Source organism: Acanthopagrus latus, chromosome 8 (assembly GCF_904848185.1).
Source record: "Acanthopagrus latus isolate v.2019 chromosome 8, fAcaLat1.1, whole genome shotgun sequence".
NCBI lineage: Eukaryota > Metazoa > Chordata > Actinopteri > Spariformes > Sparidae > Acanthopagrus > Acanthopagrus latus.
The window spans coordinates 5,941,792-5,960,935 of NC_051046.1; the positions used below are offsets into that span (position 1 = coordinate 5,941,792).

General features: G+C 44.6%; 1 protein-coding gene across 2 annotated transcripts; it reads left to right on the top strand.

Moving 5' to 3' along the window:
• Positions 1 to 3,447: 3,447 nt before the first annotated feature.
• Positions 3,448 to 18,743, top strand: plekhg7 (pleckstrin homology domain containing, family G (with RhoGef domain) member 7). Of its 2 annotated transcripts, none has more exons than XM_037107711.1 (17): positions 3,448 to 3,608; positions 4,210 to 5,021; positions 5,966 to 5,988; positions 8,346 to 8,464; positions 9,594 to 9,634; positions 9,982 to 10,083; positions 10,527 to 10,676; positions 11,002 to 11,097; positions 11,976 to 12,074; positions 12,873 to 12,986; positions 13,334 to 13,508; positions 16,191 to 16,306; positions 16,833 to 16,920; positions 17,007 to 17,086; positions 17,190 to 17,343; positions 17,554 to 17,651; positions 18,445 to 18,743. In XM_037107711.1, exons 2-17 carry the CDS (start codon positions 4,383 to 4,385, stop codon positions 18,553 to 18,555), a joined length of 2,205 nt encoding a protein of 734 aa, XP_036963606.1. In that variant the 5' UTR covers positions 3,448 to 3,608; positions 4,210 to 4,382; the 3' UTR covers positions 18,556 to 18,743. The 2 variants fall into 2 exon arrangements, with proteins under 2 accessions (XP_036963606.1, XP_036963607.1); XM_037107712.1 differs by having other exon boundaries at positions 4,213 to 5,021.
• Positions 18,744 to 19,144: the final 401 nt, after the last annotated feature.

Below are 19,144 nucleotides of genomic sequence, written 5' to 3' on the forward strand. Positions count from 1 at the left end.
CGTTTTAATCAAATCAGTGAGGTTTTATTTCATGACTTCATGGTTATATAACTTATTTTGTCTCATGTCATCACTTATTTCATTTAGTTTTAACATCTAACACTTTATGGCGCCATTTAAATTGCGAATTAAAGGTGCGCTCCGCAGTTTTGGAGAAAAAAATTGTAATCAGAAGAGTTTGTTTTTATGCCTAAACAAACTAAATAAACACTCTGTTTGTTTTAATGACTGAATGAACTGAATAAACAAACTGACCTTAAAGAACAACACAGTTTCATACTGTTTTACTTTGTTTATATATGGCGGACCCTGCCACCTTTCTACCAACAAGTTTTTGAGATTGTATTTTCCTCTGTGAACAGCTGGTTTATTCAGTCACGGTAGAATATGAATATTTCTGAGTTTGTATTGCTACCTCATTATTATTGTTAATGGGTCAGAATTTCTTCTCCAAAAAAAACTACATACAGGTCCTTTAATGCAGGTGAAAATAACAACAACATATCACTTTTTTTAATATTAAAAAGAATAAAGGATAAAAAGATAAAGGTGATAATAATGCCCTGCAGAGGAATCATAAATCACACAGAAAACAGCCCGTCACATGATCCTGTTTCTTCTCTGCACTTAGTTTTGGAAAACAGCAGCAAAAAGCCAGAGTGAGTTTGTTTTTTTGTTTTTTTTTGTTATTTTCAGTCATGAAAGTTCCTCCAGCTGCAGCAGGACCCACTGAAACACCTTCGCGTGCACGTGTCACAACAGCTGTGATGCATTTTAATTATTTTATTGTGAAATGTTGCGTACATACTACAAAAGGTCCACAGTCTTCTAACCTAAAATACACAGTGACCATATTTAAATGAATGAACACAAACTGTTCTCAGGCACCTGAACTTTACCTGAGTATTTATAGTTTAACTTGCTTCATGCTTCTACTCCACTGCATTTACTTTACAGCATACAGCAGATTTTACACATAAACCTTGTCAAAAACAATAATTGTCAACGCTTTTACAAAAACCAGTTTGGCCTCCGATGCACATGATGTCAGATCAGATGTCTGAGTTGATGCACAGGAGAGACACTTTTCCCCTCTTGAACGCATCTTTTAAACAACAGGTTCAGTCTAAAAAAAAAACAAAAAAAAAGACTAAAGTAACCAGCAAACTGAAAATAAAGAAGTTAAAAGCTTCACCTCAACAGCAACACGCTGCTCACACATCCACACATCAGTATTCATATTCTTATAATATTACACATGATGATAAATGAGACTTTCCTCCAGAATGACTACTTTTAAATACTTAAAGTGCATTTAATAGGGTTTTGCATGAAGGACTTGTGTATCTTAACACTGTCGTAGCCGTCGTCTTACTCAACAACAGCACCTTGATAATTTTAGAGGATCTAATGATGAAGATGAAGATGATAACAATGGTGATGATGTTTTCTGTTGAGGAGCCACAAATGTTTCACGTTCGGTCACGGCACAACAACATAAAACATCTAAAGGAAAGAGACAACATTAATATGATTATATCTTATGTTCAGTGATGTAATTCACTGAGGAAGTAACCAACCTGCAGTGAGACAGAGACAGAACAAGTGGTTCTGGACACACTGATGCACCACCTGTGTTGACCCAGGAGGGGTCGCCAGGGTTCTGACTCGGCTCCACTGTCATCCCATTACTGGACCTGTGTCGCCCCCTAGTGTACCGGACCAACCAACAGGTAACTCTCCTGCTCCCCCACCTCCTTTTAATTTCCCTGTGTTTTAAATACAAACAAGTAAGAGAGACAAGATTGTTTCACACCTACATCAACAGTCCTCAGGCTGCAGGTGAGACACAGTATCACACTTCTGAATCTGCAGGGTCTGATCCAAACATGTAGAGATCAGAGTGATGATCCAAAGTCCAAACTGTCTCAGGGTTATATTAACAAAATCCCTCAGAGGAGTCAGTGGAGCCAGAAGAGGTGCATGATGGTCAACTCTGAAGTGTTTTTTTTTTTTTTTACATCCTGCTCTGACATCACAGATCACTTCTGACCTTTAAATGCTCCGACAGTTATTATTTAATGTTGCCACACAAACTGGTTTTCCTGCCTGGAAGCCACATGTTTACAGCCTCGGTGTGTTGAACAGACATCATGATACAACAACCTGTAACGGGACGGCACTTCAGTCTCCATCACTGTTTTATAAGGCCAGGTGAAAGAGTACAACTAAAGGTTTTCACAGAACTGTAATCTTATACATTCGTATGAATTTTATCTACTTTACTTTCCACTCCACTCACTTTAAGAGGCAACTGTAATTTTAAACTCACAACATTTATTTAACAACTTGATCAATAAATGAAATATGATGTAGTTAAACACATTCAACTACCCAACATCAATATTATGTACTGAAAAATAAAGTCCACCTTGATCATAACTTTGTCTTCTTCCTGCTCCTGTTTTCTTTATCAAACATGTTTAAGTACACTGAGTAAAAGTGAAATATTTGTCATGTACAATTGTTTTTTTTGTTTTTTTAAGATTAGACACTGAAATGAGTGAAATAGGACAAATATGAATCACCTGTAACCTTAACATGCTGCATACGTGTTAATGCACCAATGATTTTGATATACAAATGATATAAATCATAAAAAAAATAACAAACTTTAGTTTTTTTTGTTGTTGTTATTATTGAACAGGTATAGTGGTAGGCCAATGTCTTCCACCAAGGCTGACAGAAGGAATTAGTTAATTCTTATTTTAAGCCTATGATGATATTAGATATATTGAAAAGATATTAGGGTAAAAATATCAAACAGAAGAGGAACAATAATATAATAAACACAATCTGAATCAGAAGCATACAGAACGCTGTGGAAACTAGTGACTTATTTTAATTTTCTGCGACAATAATCTGACACAAGTGTATTGAACAAAAGGTATTGATTGAACAAGCCCAGTTATTGTTCCTGTAGAGAGGGGGAGGAAGAGGAAGAGAGGGGGAGGAAGAGGAAGAGAGGGAGAGTCGCTGCTCGACAGGTGAGGTCGAGACAGTGATGCACTTTATCCAACAATGTGAAAAATTCAATGAAACAGGAAGCATTTATTTTTTAACAAATTCAGCTCTATAGTCTCAGATTTCTGTATATACAATTAATGTAAATCTAAATGGTTGCAAATCAGTCTTGATGTTGTGTATATGTTTATGTTGGATTATTGTTCATGTCTGAAAGTTTGGATAATGTTGTTAAAACTTTCATGCAAATAAAGAGAGAGAGAGAGAGAGTTGATGGTGCAGGTCGCACCTTCCCTGTACAGTCAGACGCTCCACTCCCTCCTCCTCCTCCTCTCCTCCTCTCTTCCTCCTCCTCCTCCTCCTCTCCTCCTCCTCCTCTCCTCCTCTCCTCCTCTCCTCCCCCTCCCCTCCTCCTCCTCTCCTCCTCCTGGCGGCGCCACACCGACCTGTTCAGTTGCGTGTGGCCGCTGTTGGGCTCCACACTGGAGGCGGTGTTCGGTGCTCACAGCGACACTCGGAGCCTCTCAGCTCCGCGACACCCGCCGGCAGCTGCGGCTCTCTCTCCCCGGACACACGCAGAGAATGTGAGTAAAAAAAAAAAAAGAAAAAGAAAAACCCAGACTGATCACATTTTAACGAGTTTATTCTCAGACGCGTGTTTGTTTCTGATATCTGGTTTCATCCGAGGCTGTAAAGTTTATTTCTCGGGGACGCTGTTGTTTTCTTGTCTTTACCTGGTCACCTCGTGGATGTGACGAAGGATCTGCTCCTCCATAAAAGCAATGAGACTCAGATTAACATGGTGGGAAGAGAAACAAACAGAAAAAAAAAAAACATGGAGAATAAAAAGCGAGAGTGTGAAAGGAGAGAATCGACCCGAGTGTTTTGAGAGGAACAATAGAGGAAGAGCTGGAACAAGGTGCGGGTCTGGCTCTTTGTGTCTCACAGCATGTCATGACAAACTGTACTGATCACTGTGCTGTGTGCGGGTCTCGACCTGTTGTCCTCCTGCTCTGCGTTTTAAAGCTGCTTCACTGCCAGGTGACCACGTTCGACCCAGTTCAAATCCCCTCAGAAGATTAGTTTTTGTGCTCGGCATGCCTCGTTTTGCCTATTGACATATTTTCTGCTTTTCTTTTCTCTCTCTCTCTCTCTCTCTCTTTCTCTTCTCTTCTCCCCCCTCAGTAGCTGCAGAGGTGAATGGTGAGAACAGAGCTGGAATGCAACAGGATTATCATCTGACCTTAAACTCAAGAGGAGGAAAAAAAAAAAAAAAGAGAGGCCAACCCCCGGACCCCTCGATCGCTGTACTTATTTTCTCCTGATCTCTGCCGCACTACGATGCCTGTGAGGTTATAATGTCTGCGCTGAAGCACGTTATCCTGCAAGACAAGGACCAGGACGTGGAGAAGAGGCTGGACTGGAGTTACATCGAGTGGGACGAGAATGAAGACGTCAGCGCAGGTGTGGCGAACGCAGAGACACAAACGGACCGAGGACCCTTTGAGGATAAGGAGTGTCAGACCAGCAACCCGGTCATCATGCACATAGACCTCACACGGACAAACTCCAAGCTGAGACACTCGTCCCTGGTGGACGGTGACGGCTTGGTGGCACCTTTCTTCCAGTTTGACCGGCAGGCTCCCGGGCGCATCTCCACATCTCCCACCTTGAGGAGGATGAGGAGCACCCGGCGTCCCCTGACGGACTCCTGGGATCCTCTCAGGATGGGGAGCACCCAGGAGGAGCCTTCCACTGAGAGCACGCCGTCCCCCGTCAGCCCCCACAGGGTCAAGTCTCCTCTCGCGGCGAGCCCCCTCTCTGACGGGGAGACGGGTCACGACCACCAGTCCGTCTCATCGTCCGACCGACAGAGAACCAGATCGCACAGATCCAAGACTTTCGACAACGGCCTCGCGTCCAAGAGACAAGAGTGCCACAGCGCTCACCCGGCTCACAGGAACAGCAATTTTGGATTTCCTGATAGTGAAGCACAGGTGAGACGGCTTCTCTCACCAGACATGTGCTGCTGAGAGTCTTATCAATTAAATGGTCACACATTCCTTCCCTTCCTTTCCCTCCTCTCCCCTCGGTTCCGCCCTTTGCCTCCTGCGGTGGTCGCTGACAATGCGAGCTTTTGACAGCAAATGAATCAGCAGTTACATGCACTGACAGCTCCGACCAAGCCCACTGCCCCCGGAGAGCCCTGGGAAGTGCTCTCCTCGGGCCCCTATTCACCGCAGTCAGCAGTCACCCAATAATGGAGGGGTCAGTGAGCGATGGAGAAAAGATAATGTGTGTGTGTGTTGGGGGGGGGATCTATTCATCAGCCCGCGGTATTCAAGCGAGCACATACTCAATAGAGTCCCGACATTCTCCTCAGATATCAGAGGCTTTTGAATGCAAGCGGCCACTTAAAAAACACTGATTCAAACTTGACTGGTCTTTTGAAAGTGATACAGCGGGTGTCCTGAGCGGCAGGAGGCCTCTGCACCCTGGGTGTAACGCTGGGTGTACAGTGAGACTAATGCTGATATGGCACCAAAAAAAATAAAAGAATAAAATCAGATTAAAAAAAAAAAAAAAGAAAGAAACTCGTTGTGATCCATGCAGAGCCGCCAACACATCAGTCGATCAAAGGAAAAATGAGTACCAGATATTTTGATAATTGTCTAATCGTCCGGCTTGTTGAATGTGAGGATTTGCTGCTTTTCTGGACAATAGATGCAATTTGAAGACGCTCTAAACGACTAATCGTGAAAGTGATCGTCTGATTAATCGATTGACTTGATCTGGAACTCGTCTCTCCAGGGGACTGAATCATCTCCAGCACATTTACTGTTATATCTGCCTACAGTTGTGTAACAGTGTGTAGAATATTTACCATTCAAAGTTTTTTTCCATTGACTGATGCTTTTTTCTTTTCCCCTTCTTCCTGCAGGAGAAGGAGCATTTACATAATAGGTAAGTGTACCTTTGGACTGATTTGCATGTCATGTCAGCGCAGCCAGAAGCACCTGGACTCACCTTTTTGAAGTCCGTCAGAACATGTTTGCATGTCGGGAGGAATGTAGTAAAAAAAAAAAAAGACTTTCCCTGCTGTGACTGATAAGTAAACGATGGCGCCTGCACGTCCTTTTCTGTCACTCAGACGCAACTCTTTTAGAACCGCCGACGTTTCTGTTTCCAACAAATATCTGTGTCGGGTGGGGGGGGGGTGAAAAAAAACAAAAAAAAACAGAAATATGTGAACATGTCACCGTGCCATCCCCTCGTGGACGCTCGCTCACGAGGATGATTGGACGTTTTGAGGAGCCCCCATTGTGCATTCATTGTCGCTCACGTCTCTTTGTTAATGGAGCATAAGCTTGCTGGGTTAAGTTTTGAGAGTCCCATGGTCATGGATGGGCTAGACAAACCCTCATTAAGGCTGTTTTCTCTCACTGCCACCCACACCCCTCCTAATGGGCTGCCGGGCTCTTCCCCTCACTGGATAATTAGGCAGCTATTGTCCCTGTAATTGCACCCTGGCACTGTCCCTCTTATTACAGTGACCGGGGCCCTGAGAGCCATCGGTCGGGACAGTTTAGTTTTTTCTTTTTTTTTAGGGGGGGGGGGCGTCATTATTTCTCTTGTTGTGCGGGAACAAAACACCCCCTTTTTTTCTCTTTTTCTTTTTTTACAAGTGCTCTCGGTGGCACAGAGAAAGCTTTCTGAGCGGGCCACAAAGCAACAGGACGCCATTGTGAGGGTGAACTGCGAGGAGGTGCTGACCTGGTTTTAGAGGAGTAATCGTGCCTTTTCTTGCCATCCCATTAACCACGTATCCTCTCCACAGTGTTCAGGTGCTGCTGCTGCTTACTGCCTGCCTACATATCGATCTCCGTATCGGTTTACCGGGAAGGGCTCGACCCCTGCCACCGGGAGCGGCTGAGAACACTTGGTGCCTCGGTCCCGGAGGACAAAACGTGCCACTGCAGCTCAGTTGTAAAGTAAACTTGTCCTCAGCGGTACAGGTTGTCCCCGCAGCCATGTGGCCTACATGTGCATTCGAGTTAGTCTCGTTTGCTGCTTGTGCAACAGTTCAGGCACAGCAGCAGAAATGCAGCTACTGTCTCAGAGGATACTGTGAGCCGAAAAGAGGAAGACGGTTCGTGTGGCCTCGGGTATAATAGTCAACAGAGAGAAGCGGCACCTCGCTCGTACTTCTGCTCTCGTTTATTGTATTGTTATCACAAACAGGCACACCGGCTTCCTTATGGTGCGATCGTGTCCTGATAACCTTTTGTCAGACACGCAGTGTGTCCATCGATTGTTTTACTGCTTCTCCTTCGGCTTCAGTCGCTTCGGTTTCGATCTGCCTCTGAACTTTAAACTCTTCTTTTTTTGAAGGCGAGAGCTTGAAAAATTTAGAGGTGAAACCGCAGCGCAGTGACGTGGGTCACTGACCAGCTGTCGATCAGTGTCAGCCTGCTGAAAGTGAAGCTTACCTTTGGCAAAACAAGCCTGTCCGGTTGCCGAGTGACTTATTATACATGTTAAAATGGCCAGACGCTTGTTGTTGTTGTTGCTGGCACAGTTTGGATTGTGATCGTTGTACTCACGCAGCAACCGATCGAGTTTTTCTGTCATTACTGTTATTAGAAGAAAGGAAGGCAGAGGTGCTGAGTCTCCATTCTTCATGCCTCATCATTGAATTACGTTTATTAGGGTTTTTAATTTCACAACACGAACGCTCCCCCCTTTTCTTTTACTCTCAGCTGTAATCCCAGAAGTACAGCAGCACAAAGATAAGTCAAAACACTTGAGAACAGCGGCTGCTTGAGCTTTGCTCCAGGCTAAAAGGCAGGCCTGTGTTTTTCCAGCCGCAGCCGTGCTTCGGTTCCTGACTATGAAAAGGAGACCAAGAGGATTAGACCCGGCTCACACTGACAGCTCGCCTCCTTCCACACAAATAGGGTGATCCATTAATCGGTTGATATCCACGCATAAGCCGGACACATAACACTTATCCTCTATGATTTCTGCTGCTGCTGCTCGTGTTAATCGCCAAATGTTCTGTACAATGCAGATGGTATTTCAGTGGCATTTCAACCATGTAAAAAGCACAAAAGGAATTTTGTTATTTCCTGTGGCTTGCGCTAAGTCTATTCACTCATATCTACAACAGGACGACAATGGCCCTTGTAACACTGAAGCTAACGTCTCTGATGAGGCTGTTTTTTATTTTTTAAATATGTCGTTAGTGTCAGTTTCAGTCTGCCAGCGAAAGCGGAGAGAACCATCTGCAGACGTTCACCTGTTCACCGTTTCCCCCTCAGGCTTCAGGAGAGGAGGCGGAGCTCCGTGGTGGTCAGCCTGCCGGGATTGGATGTTTCACCTGGAGACCTTTTTGTGTCCAATGGAGTGGCGGACAGACTGAACGGTTCAAACTTCTCTGGTAACGTCCCGTATTATGATATATTCTTGCTGATGTTACGCCGTCTGTCCGTGTTTTTAAGTGATGCTTCCACGTAAAAAAGTGATGCAGGTGTGTCTGACTGTCAGTCAACAGTCTTTAAAGGGTAACTCCACCAATTTTGCACATTAAAGTGTGTTTACAAGTCTTGGTGAGTTCTTCTGCACGTGTGGGGAAAAGTACAAAACACAGAGGAAGCTGCATGTAATCTGATGAATTGACTGCAGCAGAACCAGAGATATCACCTCTTTTATTCCACACATTCATCTTCCTTCTCAAAACCTGGTGACTACATTACCCATGATGCAACCTAGCAACGGAATGACATCACTGGAGGCAGTTTATCAGATTAAATGCTCAGCTTCCTCTGGAGCCACAAAAGGTTGTATACTACTGTTTCCACATATTCACTAGTGCTGCCTAACACCTGTAAACACACATTATTGTGTAAAATTGGAGGACTTACCCTTTAAGGCTGACTGTATCTGCAGCACAGTTGTGTCTGAGTCTCCATATTGAGGAAAAAAGGCTGTAAAAAAGTTTACTGAAGACCTTTGTTTGGTCCGGGCGTTGACCTCTTGGCCTCCACGAACTCTGCAGGCTCAGTCAAAGCTGCAGTAAGCCTGTTCTCTCTGTCAGCTTCACCAAAAAACCCTCTCGTGAGTTGTTTTACTGTTTTGTAACGAGCCTTCACACTCCAGCAAGTTGTGATTACGATTATTCACGTCTTCTTTGCTCAACACGTCCACGTCTGAAGCTAATAACACGCTCGGGTGGCACTAAAACGCAGGTTTGACACAGCGGACAGTCATTTGGAACGTGACCAGCGTCACGCGTCCGTCTGCAGTTACAAAACTACAAATCAAGTCCAGAAGATAAAAGACGACACGTGAACTGTTCGTGTGCTGCTTTGAACTCGACTTGACCTCTAATTTCTCCAAAAATAACCGAGCCGTTCTCACATCTCATAAGTCCTTGAGTCTACCTCAGTTTTTATCCGAACACACTGTTTTGTTTGTTTGATTCTAATCCCGTTTATTGCACAGCGCACATTCTTGCGTGTTCTTCTGTTGATTAATCGGTATTTTGTGTTTGGGCTTTTTTTTTACAGACACGAAGAAGTCGAAGTGGCCCTTTTCAAGGCGTAGCACGGTGGGTGTGTTAGTCTGCATGCTGTTGTTGTTGTGTGGTTGTTGTGTTGTTGAGGTGGATGGTGTGCTCGTGGTTTGTTTTGATGTTCCCTGTTGAAGCAGCGAGCGGTTGGTTTGGACATTGTTCTCTGACCCACTTCTCAAAGCAGATTAATGTGGTTCCTCTTATCCCGTTTGGCTCTTTTTATAATTGGTCAACGCTTGAAACGCAGAACTTGAGCCAGACTTGTTTTAGTTTGTCAGAGCGATTACTTTGTAGGGATGCTGGAACGACAAAAAAAAAACACGTCAACACGCGCCCGTAAACTACAACTGATGTAGCTGTGTGACTTCTCCTTTACTTTCCAGACTAAGGCGAAGTTGCAGACGGGCACAGCGTCCGACGTTGAAAAATATCTCTCCACGGCGCAGATTCAGAACTGGAGGAACTCCGACCTTCAGCGGTATAAGGTGAGCAACGAGCGCCGTCAGCAGCGGAGGCGCCTCGAGCATCCAGGCTGTTAGTTATGTAAATGGTCGTGCAGCGACTTCTAATCTGAGCAGACTCTGGGTTTGAACAGAGGAAAAGATTCAGATTTCCAAACCAAACAGATCTCAGTGTTTTGTTAAGTGACTTAGGAATGACAGCGCGGCCATTAGCGGGGAAGCTCCTGCAACGCTCAGGTAACACGAGTTGTGCAAGAACCAGACTTTCTAGACTGTTAGCAGTCAGGTCAAACCGTCACGCGTATGTAAACAAACACGGACTCTGAAGTGCATCAGGATGGGGGTTGGAACTTTACAGTGACAGAATGTACCGTTTCTGTTCAAACACACTCTCAGTTAAATACATTTCCTTCTTAATATCTTTTTCTTCTTGTCTGATGGTTTTTTTTTGTCTTTTCTCCGTGCAGGACTTCTGTCTGGCGGAGTTCCTGCGCGACCAGTCGTCCCAGGTGAGCCCCACCTCTGACCCTCAGCTTTTCAAGAGACAGGAGGCCATCTGGGAACTCTTCACCAGCGAGTGTGTTTACTTCCTGGATCAGCTCATGGTTCTCAAAGAGGTAACCGTCCCTGCAAAGCCTCAGAATGCACACACACACACACACACACACACACACACACACACAAACAAACAACACCACAAATAACTCGACCAAACCCAAACGAAACCCAACACCTGCTGCTTTGTGCTTTCCGTCCTGTCACTGAATTCCTGTGCGTGAGCTTTGTGTAAAAGTCTCTTCGGGGGATTTCTATTCTTCACAGCGACGCATTAGAAATTTAATGCTGGCACAACAAATGTCCTGATAATAGTCTATTCTCTCTCTCTCTCTCTCTCTCTCTCTCTCTCTCTCTTTCTTTCTCTGACTTCTTTGTCGCATTCAGGTGTTTTCGGCGACACTCACGAACCTGCAGGCGACCAACTGCCTGAATGACATCGACTCCTGGAGGCTGTTCGCAAACCTCAACGAGCTTTGCCTGGTGAGACGTGATGCAAATGAGCGACAGTTGTTTACCTCTAGTTTTAGGAACATTATGTAAATACTTACAAACAGTAGCAGCCTTCACAACAACCAGCTGTTGCGCAGGGCTCAGTGTTACTCTTGAAAAAGCGCTCTTAATAAAAAGATGATTAAACCTTTTCCTGACCAAGAAAGACTTGAATTTTAAACTGGAGTTCTCGGGTCAAGAGGTGAAGACAGCGAGACAAACAGACGGCACAAGAAAGCGTGCGCCACAAAATCAGAATTTAATTTGTGAATACAGTTTCTAACAAAAGATTTTAATCCTAGAAACAATTCATGAAGCAACCGAACAGATCAGTCCAGCAAAATAAATAAAATGCACGGAGAAGGTTTAAGTAGGAAATATACTTAACTAGTTTTATCTGATGAACTATCTGATGCATCTCACTGTTACTGGAGACAAGAAACATTCAGATTGACTTGTGCATCTATATTGTTTATTAGCACTGTTGTTCATTATGTGACATCTGTGTGAGAGTTTTAGTTTGAAACATTTAAAAAACTTCAGTTATCACCAGAATGTGAGGATGTGACAGTTTCTGTCAGAGCTGGAGGCTGATGTGACACCAGTAATGTCACGCCGACACTCTCCACACTGCTCCCAGTCTGCAGGGACTGAAACCAGCTCCGGGCCACCAGCTGCACGGCTGAATGAGCTAACCGGCTAATGACAGGTTGTAGCTGCAGCTCCAGATGGCTACTGTACTTAAAAAAAAAAGACACTGTGCAGCAGTTAGCGGTACGTCTGGTGATATGCAGCTGATTGTGGCTGAGGTGTGAGCGTGCGGTCGTTCTGCTGACTCTTGACACACAGAGTGTTTTTTTCTGCTGCAGGTGAGCTTTGGTTTCCTGAACAACCTCCTCCGTGTCATCAGGGACACGTTGGAGATCACTGAGGGTGGCGGGCCCACCCTGCCGGTGCTGCTGAGCAAGGCAAGTGTCGCAAACATGTGGAGGCACACACACACACACACACACACACACACACACACACACACTGACTCTGACTGCATTCTCAGTTATTTACTCAGTCGTAAAGCTCCACGCTGATAATACGTGGGAGGCAAAAAGAAACATTTCACACTTGACAGACGTGGTTATCTAAATGTATGCTGGCTACACTTTGCAGTAGAAGAAGAACAGACGGATTCACAGGAACACAAACACAATTCCATTTCTCATCACAGACTTAAAAAGCAGCCGGATCTTGAGTTTTTGTTCAACTTAACATCAGCAGTTGTCAGAAATTGTGATACACAGACTAGTGTATCGAAAATGTTCCCAAATTTGACACTATTATGAAGTTTCAGTGGCTTTTTATTGTACTTACGTTGTCACTAATATTTTGTTTTGAGTCGTTGCTGCTGCCCCTTCAGAATAAAATAATAATAATAATACTGGATCTTTCCTCAGATAACAGAGAAAAACTGGAACTAAAACAATCCTAGTTTCATCTTCTCTCCTTTCATTATAAATCATTTAGCGCTCCAACTGTTGAAATAGTCTCAGGAAAATAATAGAAAACCTTTTCATCCTGCTGTTCAATTATGCATCACAAGAAGCCGCAGAGAGGAGATGAATCACCTCACAGTAGCCTGAGAATATATTTTCTGTGCTGGTACCCAGATCCTCGCCTTGTTTGCATCTTTATGCTCTTGTTTATCTGCAGCGTGCAGGCCGGTGTGACCCGGCAGTCTGTGTCCTGATGTTTGTGCTTCTATCTGCTGGCAGGCTTTCCAGGAGAGCATATGTCACTGCCTGCAGAAGTACTGCCTCAACTACACCACCGCTCTGCTTTATCTGGACAGCCTGAAGCCCCGAGAGGACTTTGGATCTTATGTGAAGGTAGGGGCAGCGCCGTGCCAAGTGTCAGAGAGGAAACGCAGCGACGCTGCTGCCCAAAGCGGCAAACAAGCAGCTCAGTGTCACCGAGGCCTTCCAGAGGGAGGAATGTGACCGTTTGTCCCTCGTGTAACCTTCCCTGTCATCACGCTCATGTATCTGTCAGGCCTCGCATTGTGTTTTTGGTCTCAGATCTCACTTCTCTTCACACGCTTTTCACCACCCATCCCCCCGCCATCAGCCCTCTGTTCTAACAAACACCGTGACGAGCTCTTTCACCCCTCTGACCTCCTTCTTTTTCCTCCTCTCACCCTCTCTCTCTCTCCCTCTCCCTCTCTGTTTCTCCACAGTGGTGCGAGAGGAACGAACAGTGCCGGAGGCTGCAGCTGCGCGACCTGTTGGTGGCGCCATTGCAGAGGCTAACTCGATACCCGCTGCTGCTGCGGAATATCGCGAAGAGATGCCAGACGGAGGACGAGAGCGGAGGCCTGCAGGCTATAGCTGAGCAAGTGGACACGTCTATATGTGAGCAGCGCGCACCACCCTGACTCACTTTACCTTTTGTTACCTCCACCGAGGGGGTTATGTGTTACCTGTGGCTGGTGTTGGTTGGTTTGTTAGCAGCGTTACACAAAAACTACTGAACTGATATCGTATTCAGGAATTTGCTCTTCTTTCACACTGAGAGTTTGAGACTGCAGGATGTCTTGTGTTGATTTCTCAGGGTATAAAGCATCAGGATCAGGTTTGAGTGGCTGTGAGTGAGCACATGTTGATGCTGATGCAAATGAAGATCTAGCTGATTTAACTGTTTCATTGGATTTGGCTTGATTTAAAGAGGGGGACTGTGGGGCGTTAGCAGAGGTTTGTGCTGAAAAATCCATCACTTCAGCGCCGCGTGAGGATTTCAGCACTGACTCGTCTGTCAGCAGTCACTCACTGGTTGTGTGTTCTGTTGCAGGGCGAGGGATGTGACTTTAAAGGTATATTATGCAGGACTCGACAACAAAAAACAACGCGTAGACTGGAAAAAATACAAGCGAATCCCTCTGAATCACTTTCTACGCCTTGCAGTTTCACAAACACAGTCATTACGTTTGATAAATCCATTATTCCTGTTTTGCGTCACTGCACGCCGCCTTCCCAACATCACAAGACTGATGTCGCCCTATCAGTGCCTATTATTATGCACGACCGATGAGGCGAGACGAAATGACGTGAAAGACGTGACAAGACAGAAACAGACAGAGGGAAACAAAAATTGCTGCAGTGACAAAAGCTCAGGTTTGGTTAGTTTTGCTTAGAAATGAGGGAGGGAAACTTCTTGCTGTACTGTTGCAGGGTGAGGGATGTGACTTTAAAGGTATATTATGCAGGACTCGACAACAAAAAACAACACGTAGACTGGAAAAAATACAAGCGAATCCCTCTGAATCATCACCTGTGACCCATCCGAAGTGCGAGGCGGTGTCTGAGACCTCGCCTGTGTTGACTGGAAGGCACAGATTACTGGTAAACGACAGTCACCAATCTTTTCTTCTTCATTCCAAGGTAGTCGATTACCAAACGCTTCGGGTTGGTGGCTCGCCAAACACAAGTGTCGATTTCTTTAAGGCCTGGCAGTGACGCTCAGCAGTCCATAATCTTATTCGCCGGCTATGTTTACAACAGCAGCCGGCCTCTCAGCTCCTCTCACAGATCTTTTTCAGCAGCTGATGACAATCTGAAAGGCTCGGCCGGGCTGTCACTCAGAGCGTGTTTGTCGGAAGGTGGTTTACAAACGTATTAAGATACAGAAGCGTGTTAAGCAGATGCATGCGTGGTTGTCCCGTTCGACACGAACAAAGCGAACAGGGCGACATGTTTTGGACGGCAGCCAGGAGCGGTGACCGCTCAGTCTTCGGCACGCCTCCGCCTGCAGACCTGTTGAGGCGGTTTACTCTGTAACTAGATGGACAGGCTGCGGGAATTTATGCTGCGCCTCAATGTCATTTTCATTGAATTGAACAATTACTCATGCGAAGCCAAACAGCTACCGACGCTCCAGCGACACACTTTCCCATAGCCATTAAAAAGGTGCGGCAGAGCTGCACCGGTGACGAGGACTGACATGACCACAGCTCAGGTGTGTAGGGCAATGTCCTCTGGGTGTGGGGGGGTATTTACTGTAAGAGCTGTGTGTGTGTGTGTGTGTGTAATCTCTCACGATACAGGCCACGCCCGTGTTTGGCAGGTAACCATCGCAGTACAGAAAGACAGAAAGACAAAACAAGACAATAAAATGGTGCTTTAGAAGACGTGTTGGCACAATGAAGGAACCTTGTAAAGTTGTTATTAATAGAACTGAAGCACATAATTATTTTTAAGAGTAATTAACAGTTTGAGGCTTAAAATAGGGTCAGGACCGATCCCAGTGTCAGTGTTTTTATTGGACTTCTGGCCTAATTCACTTTGATATCGGACATCACGGGTCTATGATTCACTGATCCTAAATTCAACGCTCTGACTGATTAAAGATATGTTTTATTACCATTTGAACTCCAATGAATACTTTGTTACTGCTCTGTAGATTATTCAGATGTCTGTACTCATATTTGTACTAGTATTTATTTGTCTGACAGCCTTTTCACTTTTGCTCCCCACATTTCAGCCCAAACCTCAGCACTTTCTACGCCTTGCAATTTCACAAACACGGTCATTACGTTTGATAAATCCATTACTCCTGTTTTGCGTCACTGCACGCCGCCTTCCCAACATCACAAGACTGATGTCGCCCTATCAGTGCCTATTATTATGCACGACCGATGAGGCGAGACGAAATGACGTGAAAGACGTGACAAGACAGAAACAGACGGAGGGAAACTAGAAAATTGCTGCAGTGACAAAAGCTCAGGTTTGGTTAGTTTTGCTTAGAAATGAGGGAGGGAAACTTCTTGCTGTTATATTTTGAGAGTAATTAAGAGAGTAAAGAAGTGGAATCAAAAATTCTGCTTATATTACACAAGTGCATATACTTCTACTTGAGTAAAGAAAGTGTTTACTTTTGCCACCTCTGGTAATACTGATGAGGAGGAGAAGAATCAAGAAAAAAAGGAGCTTAGAGTTTAGAGAACAGAACTAAAGAAAAGGTGGAGCGGTGCAGCTTTACACTTGTAGTAGCATTACATTTAAGTCCCTCTCGTTGAAATGATTCCTCTCTGCTTCCAGGTGACTTGGAGGGAAAGGTGAAGTGGCTGGATAACTACCAGAAGGTGAAACAGCTGAGAGACGCCCTGGTGTGGCTGCCCGTGTGGGAGAGAGACAAGCGCGCCTTCGTCCCTGAGGTCTGTTCATGTGTATATTCAAGTTCAAGTTACTTAATCAGAACCCAGAGGTAGATTTTGTTTGCAGTAGCGGAGTCCTCACACACACATGTGGGAAAACGCAGAGACACAATCACAGTTGAAATGTAAAACTGGCAAGTCCTTAAGAAGTTCTAAAAAAGTTCTTACAAAGAAATATTCCAAAAAATATACAAAATGAATCAATGCATTGTAAACCTGCGCCCAGAGGGGAGGAGGTTTACTTCTCTTTCTGCACATGCAAGTTATTACTTTTTGTGCATATCCGTGACTTTCACACTCTCACCTGTCAACAAGACACAAACACTTCATCCTCTGATACCTGCTGTGTGCCGATAAGATGCCACGATCGTGTATCTGAATGTGAAATCAGAGATCTTGGATAGCAAAGAAAAACAATTTCAGTGTGTACAGTTTACGGCAGCGTGTCGCAATCTGTTCCTTTGCTATCAGATCTTTGCGTGTCAGTTTACGCGCCGAAAGGTGAAAATGTTTTTTTTCCTATCAGAGCCTGAAGCATCTCTTGAAGGCCGTCACTCTGGAGAATCTCATCTCCCACAGGAGTCTGCTGCATGAAGGGAAGCTGGTGCTCACAGGTGTGAACAGCCTCCGACATTATCTGCGCTCGGAGCTGCGATACGATACAAAAATCTCACGTTGTTTTTCTTCGGTTCATTACTAGAAAACACGAAGCTCATAGACGTCTATCTGTTCCTGTTCGACGAATTCCTGCTGATCACGAAGATCAAGAGAAACAAGAAGGTATGGCGCTGCTCTCAGCCTGACCCGGACCGAGGTCAAGTCTGTAGAGAAGCTTCAGAGCCTGTTCATAATGTGTGTGTGTGTGTGCTGTCGTCCTGTGTAGCGGTCCATGGGTCCAGATCAGAATCCTCTGAGGCTGCCGCAGAACCTGGAGCTGGATCAGCTGCTGAAGGAGGGGTGCACGTTCACGGTTCTGGACCAGCCCGTCTCTCTGGACCGACTCCAGCTGAGGAACATTGATCAGCTCAACGCCTCAAGTAATGATTTACACCCTCAGTTCAGACTCGGATCTAGTAATGAACGATTATTTGAATGATTTGAGTAATTTATGTGACATCAGTGAGTAGATGTGTTGAGAACATGCAGCAGAATCGAAAAGTTCTGCTGGGTCTTGATGTTTGCAGCCTGTACGGTGCGTTACAGTTGACGTCGGTGGAGGAATTGTAATGTTGTGCTTTGTTTTGTAGCGTCGGGACTGCCTCATTCTTTCATAATCATGCACCAGAACCGCTACCAGCAATGCATCGGAGCGTTCATCCTGCAAGCTGCGTCAGAGTCCGCCAAGGTAGATTCACTTCACCCGTGAAAGTTTTAAAGAGGCACGCAGTGTTTTTTCAAAACGCCGGCAGAGCGCTGATCAGATTCTGTAAACATCTTGTGGATCTGTTGACTGCGGCCAGACATCTGCTCTCTGGGTGGAATCAACACAAGATTTCACTGGTGACATTCAGAGAGAACCACAAAATGATGTTTTGTCTGTTGAGTTTAGACGATGTTCCCATCACTCACATAATTTGAATTTACCTCAGGCTAGCAGCTGCTGAATAACAAAGTATTCTCAGTAATTTGTTTCCTCTGTGAAATGTATTTTGTTGTCTTCAGGTTAAACTTTAAATATTATCACCAGTATTTATGCATGCAACTGTATTATTTATTTACAATCCTAGTCTTGTGCGGCTCAGTAGTATCTTTGAAATAGTTTAAAGTCGTTGGTCGTCACTTGTCTGGGGCTGTTTTCTGAGCTCAAGCACAGGATTAGTGGTAACTTGTCGTCATGGAGTCACAGAAGTGCCACAAAAAAATAATAAAACTGTGAAACATTGAATAAAAACATGTTTAAATACAATAATCAAACAGAACTTAACATATTGTACTGTTGTTTTATTCATTTGTTGATTCCTCTTTATTTTCCCACATTCATCTTTTTTATTGTTACTCCTGTGACTCCATATGTATAAAACCACTTTACGAAACAGAAGTAGAAATTAAAAAGAAGTAAAAAAATTAACATTTTTTTTGCTGCTCACCGTAAACCTTAAATCTGACTGCATCTCTCTTCCTGTGTGATGTTTTTCCAGAGAGTGTGGATTTCAAAGATAGAGGGCGCTGTGACGGCGCTGCTGAAGCTGGACTCTGAGCAGCCGCGAGTCAAGAGCTCCTCACTGTGGCTGGAGTCCTCGCAGATATGACCCGTCCGTCAGCCACCTGGAGAGTCTCTCTCCTGTCAAACGTGCACTTCGTCGTCTCCTGACATCCTGTAAATGACTGTTTCGTTTTGTTTTTAGCACTAGGATCATTTTGTAAACTAAAAATGTTTGTGCCTGTCCGAGGCAGCTGCTGCAGTAGTGTACAATAAATATCTGAATGTGTAGTAAAACTTTTCTGTTTCATTGTCATTTACTCTTAAGCTTCTAATTTGCTTTTCCCACTCTCGGAAATTTGTGGTATTCAAGTTCAACTAAAAAGTTCCATTTAATATCTGTTCCTGAGCTTTTGATCATATCACATGTTCTTCATCAGCAGATGGAGTTTTATAAGAGGTTTCCATTTTTAAGCCAACATGAACAAGGAGCGCCTCAGAGCGAAATACAACCCCTGACACCTACATGTCCGGGCAAAAAGATCATGGGATTATTTCTGATCGAAAGCTCCAGAACAGTCACTAAAAAGACCTTGAATACAGACAGAGATAGAGAATGAACTTCAGCTTTCTTGGTGGCTAAAACATTTTAACTACAGAGAGTTAAAATCTTATAATAAACGTTGAGTGGCTGTAGG